This window comes from Schistocerca nitens, chromosome 1 (assembly GCF_023898315.1).
Source record: "Schistocerca nitens isolate TAMUIC-IGC-003100 chromosome 1, iqSchNite1.1, whole genome shotgun sequence".
Lineage (NCBI taxonomy): Eukaryota > Metazoa > Arthropoda > Insecta > Orthoptera > Acrididae > Schistocerca > Schistocerca nitens.
In genome coordinates this window covers 1,111,691,069-1,111,700,963 of record NC_064614.1, presented here as the reverse complement: position 1 = coordinate 1,111,700,963, position 9,895 = coordinate 1,111,691,069, and the positions used below count along the sequence as shown (strand labels likewise).

The following is a 9,895-nucleotide window of genomic DNA, read 5'->3' as shown; positions in this document are numbered from 1 at the left end:
TATAGGAGGGAGACATTATTTTATTGTCTTTATTGACTATTCAAGATATAACTATGTTTATTTTTTAAGTTCTAAATATCAAGTAAATGATATTTTTGACTATTTTTGTACTATGGCAGAAAGAGAAACGAGAAAGAAGATTAAAATTGTCAGATCTGATAATGGGAAAGAGTAGACCAATCAAAGATTCAAGAAACATTTAAAGAACTTAGGAATTAGACACCAAACCACCATCAGATACAGTCCAACCCAAAATAGAGTCACAGAGAGAGGAAATAGGACTAGTGTTGAAAAAGTAAGAAGTATGTTAACTGTTGCTGGGTTACCTAAATGTTTTGGAAAGAAGCAGTGTTGGCAGCTGTGTATTTGATCAACTGATTGCCTGCCAAAGCAGTAAAAAAACAGAACACTTATGGAGTGTCAACAGGGAAGAAGCCAAATTTAAGAAACTTAAAAGTTATTGGATGTGAGGTTATGGTACAGATCCTGAAACATTTGAGGGGAAAATGAGACCAAAAGTCTAACAAATATATTTTTGTAGGCTATTGTGAAAACTTGGAGGGTACTGACTCATGAATCCAATGAATAAGAAGATACTCACTAGTAGAGAAGTTGTATTTTTTGAGAATAATAAGAATAAAATAAAAGAGGATCATCACGACATCAAGGCAGTAGAACAACTTCATTCAAATTGGAAAAGATACAGAAAATGAAGAAGAAGAGGAAGAAGATGGCAATGAGCACATAGATGCATTCTATGATGATGAAGTTCTAGAGGATGTAGAGAGGGAAAAAAAATTGAGACATTCTTTTCATGTACCTAAACCTAAAGAATACCCTGATTATTACATGTACATAACTAACCTTTTAACACTGAACTTACTACAGTTGAAGAGGCTATGAGTGGTCTGAATTGTCAACAATGGAGAGAATCTATGGAAAGAGAATTAGAATCATTTTGTCAAAATGAAACTTTTGAATGGGTAGATATATGAGAAAGGAAAGAACAATTACAATCGTGATGGGTGTTTAACGTAAAAAATTCTGAGAGTGCTACACCAAACTATAAAGTGTGACCTGTACTCAAGGGATGTTCACAAAAGGAAAGGATAGACTACAGAAATATGTTTTTGCCAGTGGTAAAATAGGAACCACTTAGACATCTTTTAGCCCTGGCAATAAAAGAAGATTCACTAATTCACCAAATGGAAGTGAAGCAGCTTACTTAAATGGGAAATTAGATGAAGAAATGTATGTGATCCCACCAGAAGAAACTAGAAAAACTTGTCTAAAAAAAGGAAGATTTGGCAATTGAAGAAAAGTATTTATGTGCTGAAACAGAGTGGCTACTGCTGGAAAGATGTCTGCATGAAACCCTGCTAAAGATAGGTATGAAACAACCAAAGACAGATCATGGTCTCTATTATAGAAGTAGTAAAGAAAAGATCATAATTATGGCTATATGGGTGTACGATTTCTTCATTCTAAATAAAGGCGAAGAACAGATAAACAATTTTAAAAGACAATTAAGAACCAAGTTTAACATGCATGACTTGGGAGAGGTAATATTTGGGTATGAAGATTTTTAAAAATAAGAAGACAGAGGAGGTATGCATAGATCAATGATCTTACCTGAAAAAAACTTGAAAAGTTTGGCATGAGTGGCTGTAAACACATTTCTACACCTATGGAACCATGAACCAAGTTAACAACCAACAACCATATAGTGGAGATGCTGAGTCACAGACAGGCACAACAAAAAGACTGTCACAAATAAAGCTTTTGGCCAGTAAGACTTTCGTCAAAAATAGATGACGCACACACACACACACACACACACACACACACACACACACACACAACTGCAGTCTCGGGCAACTGTGTGTGGGTACACATAGTTGCCTGAGACTGCAGTCATGTGTGTGTGTGTGTGTGTGTGTGTGTGTGTGTGTGTGTGTGTGTGTGTGTGTATGTGTGTGTTGTTTATTTTTGATGAAGGCCTTATGGGCTGAAAGCTTTATTTGTGACAGTCCACTATATGGTAAGTGGCAACTTTCCTTTTCATAATATTGTTATGTTCCATCCGGGATTTTCCATTGTTTAACAACCAATGATTATGATGTAATGTGCAATGAAAATGTACCATATTTAGAGATAGTGGGGAGCCTTTTGTATTTGTCACAAACATCATGGCCTGAAATTGCTTTTGCCATAAGTGATGTAAGCAGATTCCGCAAAAGCCCGAGAGAGAAATACTGGAAAGCCATTAAAAGGATATTTAGATATCTAAAGGGAACAACATACTATAAATTAAGATACCATAAAAAAGTAAACATAAAACTTGAGGGCTATAGTGATGCAGATTGGGGAAGTGAGTTGGAGAGCAGACATTCAATTACTGGATGTTATTTTAAATTAATGGGAGGTCCTGTAAAAGATAGAAAACAGTAGCCTTGAGCATTGTAGAAGCTGAGTATATGCCTCTGTCAAACACAATTTAAGAAGCATTGTGGATTAGGACTTTAATAAATGATATGGAGCCTAATATCAGTATAGAACCCACTAAGATATTCTGTGACAACAAGGGAGCTATAAACTTAGCCAAAAATAATGTTACTATTGCCAGCACCAAATATATTGATATAAAGCACCATTTTATAAGAGATCACACAGAACAAGGGAATACTAAAATAGATTGTTTATGCACAGAAGAGATGTTGGCTGATCTGTTAATCAAAACCACGAACAAGGAGAAATTTTGGAAAATAGTGAGAAAATATGGTTTGACTTGTGAAAGTAACATCCAAAATATGTGTTCAAAGTGGGGTGTTGGGATATATGAAGAATATATTTCATATGCAAATGTGTGTGTGGTGAAGTGTACTGCATGGAGTGTAAGATGCTCCTAACACTGTGATTTGTATACTCTGTGGCATTACCTTAATTATGTACTGTAATGTGCTATCCTATGTAATTATGGATGTTAAAATTATTCCTGCATTTTTCATATTTAGAATTACTTATTTTGCTGTGCTAGTTCCAGCGATGTCCTGTGAAAACTAGAGTTTTGCAACAGTCACTGGCGGGATCTTCTTGCTAATGCTGGTGGCTCCTTCAGCTATGGCAATGGACAGGACAGTATCTCTGGCCACTGCAGTGAAGACTTTACCATGAGAGTACTTCATTCCTCTTGATCTCGACATGAAACAGAGAAAAGAAACACTCATGCAATAAACAGCTGCAGTATGATACAAATTAAATATATGAATAAAAATCAATTGCCTTTACATGCATTACATTTAATTATGTCATCTTCTCACCTGTTTTTGTTAAGGCAGTAAGAACAGTAGTGTGACAGTGAAGCGATGCAAGGGGTACCAAATTTGTTATAAAAGTCAGTAAATTACTCAACGGCAGTATTTTTCAGTACAGGTATTTCGTTAATTCCAAGCAAATATCGATTTATGACATCATCATATAGACACGAGTTGACTGTAATCTGAATCTGTTTTAGCATACTAATAGTTTCTTTCAGGTGATAAAATTTTATTGATTATGAGATACAAATTATTGAAGTTTATTCAGAATGGGAAATGTTAATTAGCAATTGCATACCATTATCTGTTTAATATAAAGATGTTTTCAATTTTGTGAGCATGAAAAAGTGTGAATTTACATGCGGCTTTTACTCTGAGACAAGTTATCACTTAAGAGTGCAAAAAGTGCACGTGTACAGTTTGCTGACCTGCATGATGAATTTTATTTTTGTGGTTTTGACTTGTATGGAGACAAACCCAGTTTCATTTAGATTTTCATGAGATAGACATATCACATTATTACAAAAGAGTCATTTAGCCCATTAGCAAAAACTGAAACATGCGCACTCAATTTGAAATACATTACACGCTAGTGTGTAATCGAGCTGTCCGGTGAATCACGTACAATAGTTGCAAACACGCTTCGACTTAATGCATGAAGTTGGAAATTCATTTTGAGAAAAGTGCTGATTTTGACAGAAATGAACTGAAAGTTTACTCAAAGAGGTTCTGTTTTAATTGAGACACATTGTTGATCACATTGCTTAGCAACACTGTAATGCAGATTAATTAATTCATTAGAATGATTTGCGACGTAATAAGTCTCATTACACATACAAACTGTTACACGAAATTTGCTGACCATATGAGAGTGATTTTATTTCCAGAAATGCCAATAAACCGGTGGTTTCAAAAGTTAAATTACTAACTGTTGTATAACTTCACTGTCTGTCCCACGCCACTACTGAACATGTTGTATTGTCTGTCTTCACAAGAGATATCAAGAAGCCAGGATAAATGAGAAACAAGAATAAGACTAAAGAAGAGGCATCAGTATAACAGTTTCCAATGCTCTGTTACACCATGTAGGGGATAACAAATGTATATAATGTTCGCAGAAGAGCCAACACCGTGTTACTAGAGGAGGCCGAAATGCACGTGTTTTAGCTCACGTAGGCTGGCGTGAGGAGGGAAGGACTATACTGACGTGAGGTCTAGAACATGACAAGGAATTAGAATTCAGAAAGCGGACGTAATTAGTTTCATACTTAACTTTAATTCATTAATGATGAACGTCGCTCTTGACGGTACATGATCCACAATATTATCTGTTCAGAAGACATATAGTAACTGAATGTGGCGCCTTGCTAGGTCGTGGCAAATGACGTAGCTGAAGGCTATGCTAAACTGTCGTCTCTGCAAATGAGAGCGTATGTAGACAGTGAAGCATCGCTAGCAAAGTCAGCTGTACAACTGGGGCGAGTACTAGGAAGTCTCTCTAGACTAGACCTGCCGTGTGGTGGCGCTCGGTCTGCAATCACTGATAGTGGCGACACGCGGGTCTGACGTATAAAAACAGGGCAATAAGAATGGTCACAGGTTTATATGACTCAGGGAAGAATATTACAGAAATTCTGAAAATCCTGTCCCAGCAGACACTTGAAGATAGATGATAATGAGCTCTCCAAAACAAACTTACAGTGTTTCAAGAATTGGTATTAAGAATATAGTGCACCTGCACAAATATTGCTCCTACAGGGAGTGTGAAGACAAGAAATGACTATTAACAGCAGGCAGAGAGGCATTTAAACAGTTCTTCCTGCACTTCATTTGCAAGTAGAATGTGAAGAAACCCTTGTACATGGTACAATGGGAAGTACTCTCTGCCATGCACTTCACAGTGGTTTGTAGAGTACAGATGTTATCCCAAATCATTTCTGATAAATGAAAAGCTATTGTTACATCTCTACTGACCTTCAACTGACAGGATTAAACTCTGACCTTCCTTCCTACCTTACCAAGAAGAAATGGTGAGGAGCCCTCATGAAATGGTTTGAGAGAATTTACCAGTGGATACAACTCAAGAAAGTTATTTTTAGAACATGTGCAGTTGAGTTTCTGGAAAAGTGGGAATCATCACTACTTCCGCAAAATTTTCAGAGTGACCCCTCTCTAAGTATATGCTCCCCCAGTTAATCATTTTATAACTATTGCCAAAGAAAATATTTTTTACACACTTTTTGTCTCAGGCAGTATCTATCTTTCATGTTATAACAAAAAATAGTAGACTAACTATTGTGTAAGTTTCACACTATGCACATGTCAAAGATTGTATTAATGTGAGAATATGAACATGGCTTTCTTTCACATAGGCAATAGTACTTGTGCAGGAACTTTTGTTATGTTTTTGTTATGGAATATATTATGAAGCAAAGAAGGCTGGTTTGTTAATGAATGGGGCTACAATATCTCTCCAAGGACAAGCAAAGAATTTTGTGGCCAGTACCAGCTACTGAGATAGTAATTATCCTACTCTCCTTGCCCCTTTTCTATTCTTTTCATCAAATGCATAAAATGTAATTTAATATTCTCATCTTGCAGGATTTCTCAACATGGCTGATAAGGTGTGAAGTTTTGGACTTCTGACCATGTTATTGCAGTAAATGTGTTTGTTGTCTTTAAGGTTTATGGGAAAAATAAGAAACTCTATAAAAACACTGTACACATTAATTGTTACATCTCAAGTTGACTTTTAAAAACCTGTTGTTCAAATATAAGTGGTTTTTTGATACAAAAACTCATTTTTATTTTGTATATGGCTTTTGAAACATTTACAGAAACAATAAGTTGCGTTTAAGGCACAGCTGTAACATTCTATTTCAGATTCGAATTTGTGTGTTGTGATAGATTTATCAAAATAATTTAATTGGATAAATAAAAATCTATGCACCAAGCTGTGGCAGAATACACACATAAGAAAATGTTATAATTAAGCAAGATTTCAGAGCCAGTGGCTCCTTCTTCAGGCAGAGGGGTTGAAGGTCCTTCTTCAGGCAGAAGGGTTGAAGGGGGAGGAAGAGAAGTGAAGGAAAACAACTGGAGAGGTCTAGGAAAAGGGATAGAATTTGGGAAAGCCACCCAGAACCGCAGGTCAGGAGAGACTGACTAGATGCGATGAGTAGGAAATCAATCCAATCTATCCAATTAAATTATTTTATCAAAAACTGATTTTCTTCATTGATATATTTGTCAGAACATAATTGTAAATTTCATCATTACAGATCTTTAATACACTGTTCAGTATTAACAATTTATATGTTGCTTGTCAATGGGTGACAAAAGAATTAAGCCCCCATTTCAAACTTTTGAAAACTGTCAGAAAGTTCTTTCTTTACATTCAGTTCCTTTCATCTCAAAGAAATAAGATCCAGGAAGTAGTAATATTCCAGAAAACATTAAAAATACTTTTTGACAATTAAAAGGACATCAGATTGATATTTTAACATAATAATTTTCATTCTGCACACAGAAAACATTCCTTTGTGAATCTGCATTTATATAAAAGTTCTACAGAAAAAAATGTTTACAGTTTACTCTGAGACAGTACAGTGAATGTAAGTGATATTCATATCTGTATTAATAGTACCATTGGTCAGACACCTTCATCCTGCTAGTGGGTAACATCTCCATGAATATTATTGATAACAGCTCTGATTTATAAAGATATGAGCAGTCCTCTGCTATCATGATCACCTGTCATCTACAATTCTCAAATGTAATACTTGCACACCTAAACTTCTGCAGCTGCTGGTAAAAGTACATAATGCTACATGGTAATACACCAATTAAATCAACCACTTTTTTCAGAGGATGGCTTTTGATTAGCTGAATTGTTTTTACCAGAGCATCACATCAGCCTTATGCCTCATACTATGAATGACAAATACAAATATCACTATGCTATATTACCTTCCTGAACACACTGAACCATATTCTGCAACTATGTTGACAGCCGCAACCCACTTCACTCCATGCCACAGTAAAGGTATTTGCAATTATTACTACCTCCAAAATGATGGATCAATTACAACCTGAGAACTTTCATGAGCGCATTGGGGACACCAGTCAAAGAGAAGTTTGATTAAGTATAATCAAGCTTGAAATAACACACAAACAAGTATATTATTAGTCAAAAAATTACATAACTTGCTTGCATAATGGGCAGAGCCTGCTAAGTAGGAGACATCGACGCAGACATCTTGCATGAAATAGGTGACCACAAGGAGTCACTCGGGTTGCAAGAATGCGCATGTCGTCGAGACACACGGCACATGTTGGTGTGTCTGCTAATTGTTTATGAGATGCTAAAGGAAACTGTTGCAGCATACGATACTGTTGGATCAGTGGCATCACACATTCTTCCAATGCATAATCACTTGCTGCCCAAACATTATGATACCTGAAAATGTATAAAACTGAAATGAGTTTTTTTTTTTAACTTGAGAGAATAATTTAAAATTGAATTAAAGCTCTTAACCTGAAATGTCAAACTTACACAAATAATATCATCATGAGATTTAATGGAACATACTATTACCATATGCAAAATTTAAAATGCAAGAGCACGTTACATCACTTTCTTATTTTATATTCTCTGCTGCATATACTAAAAACATTCCTTATGAAAGATACCTGATATTAGATATTTATGCTGGCGACTTTGATAACTGGAGTAGTGCAATCTACTGTGTTACTAAGGCTTTCAAACATATTTTTTGAGTTTTGCAAAAAGAATTTTCTGTCCTCAATCTCCCTAATTGTTATAATTTTAGCAGTTCTACAACAATTATTTTACTTCAAGCATGAATTAACACATTTTTAAACATTCTAAATGTTTCATTAGCTCATAAATCTATCAGGAACTTTAAAACATCATTAGCTGATGACAGAATGTGCAAAATGTCAAGTAAGGTAATATAGGATTCACTGCACAAATTTCAGAAGTGTTCAATTTAGCTTTCAGTATTTTCTATCAAAATACTATAAAAAAGTACTTGTTTTCTCAATTTTCTGGTGAAGAAGGTAATGAGATGAGATGTGGCTCCCTAGCTAACCATGGTTCATAGCATCATCTTATAAGCAGTCAGCATATCTGAATTCCATGTTAAGTAGATTAATTTTCAGCAGGGATGCCCAGTGCCTATATTCTTCTATGATCCAGTGGAAGAAAGCATCAATATTTTTTAGTAAGATAAATTTTGCTGCATAAATGCAAATCATTGTGTATACTATCTAAAAGTATTTATAGCAAGAATTTGATGTGCTGTCACTAATCTTAATTACCCACTTTCCCAGCATTTCAATAATTATTGATTAGTTGCTGGCATCAGTATTCATCCTACTATCTGTTGACTCTCACATCTCTCAACTGGAAGAACATTGTCATTTGTTGTCAGAAATACCTACAGGTGCTGGATGACACACAAAATAGTCATTGTCTAATAAAGACATGGAAGCCGAGTGATGGAATTCTCTTAAAAAGTAAAGCCATTCATTGTTTATATCTCCAAAGAAATAAACAAATTCTGGTCCACATTTAATAAGCTAAGAAAAGTTAATGTACACCACACGTTTCACCAGTCCCATGCTACCTCCTCATGGAGATACAAATAGGGGACATTCAGAATGCACAATGAGAACATATAATCATATTTCACTAAAATGCTGCATTCAAGATATCCAATAATGTAATGCAGAAATGTAATGTTACATATAGTAGAAAAGGTAGGTCTAAATGCCATCACCATAAAAGATGAGCATTACAGCACCAGCAAGGAAAACAAAATAAACAAAAAAGAAGAATGAAAATACAACACTGCTGACGTTCCTAATTTAAACTAGAGGTATGTGATGCTGTGAATACGCCCGAACTAAAAATTTATCACCATAATGTGCAATCCCTGCGTAATAAGATCGATGAAATTAATGTTCTATTAACACATGAACTTAATGATATCTCAGTGTTATGCATTTCTGAGCACTGGCTTAACCCAGAATTAATCCAGAATACGAAAATAAACAAATTTGTCTTGGCTGCTTACTACTGCAGGAAAAACAGCAAGCAGGGTGGGGTAGCAATTTACACAAAGGAAAATGTAGATTTTATTACACTACCTGACTTAACTAGGGCAAATGTCGAAAAGGATTATGAAATTGCAGCTATAAAAATTACTCAGTTCAACCTGGTTATTGCTACAGTTTACCGATCACCATCTGGGAATTTTGAACTTTTCTTAAACAAAATGGAGTCATTGCTAAATAAAGTAAATAAAATGGATTGTTAATTGATAATCTGTGGTGACTTCAATATTGACTTCCTCATGAATAGTGGAAATAGGGAGACCATTTTGAACCTTGCAACGTCCTACAATTTAAAGGCTGAAGTAAAAGCAGCTACCCGAGTATCAGAAACTTGCCAAACAGCTCTTGATCAGTTTCTAGTCAAGAAGAGTTTACACAACACCTCACTAAAAATTTTCAATGCAGGTTTTAGTGATCATCTTGCTCAAATATTAAGC

General features: G+C 35.2%; 1 protein-coding gene across 3 annotated transcripts in view; it reads right to left on the bottom strand.

Annotated features, from left to right (window-relative positions):
* Positions 1-6,139: 6,139 nt before the first annotated feature.
* Positions 6,140-9,895, bottom strand: part of LOC126199017 (uncharacterized) — a 75,885-nt gene continuing 72,129 nt past the window's right edge. For all 3 annotated transcript variants that reach the window (XM_049935718.1, XM_049935726.1, XM_049935708.1), the window contains one exon: positions 6,140-7,776. In XM_049935718.1, coding sequence (XP_049791675.1) covers positions 7,515-7,776 — 262 coding nt within the window. In that variant the 3' untranslated portion in view covers positions 6,140-7,514. The remainder of the gene's footprint in view (positions 7,777-9,895) is intronic.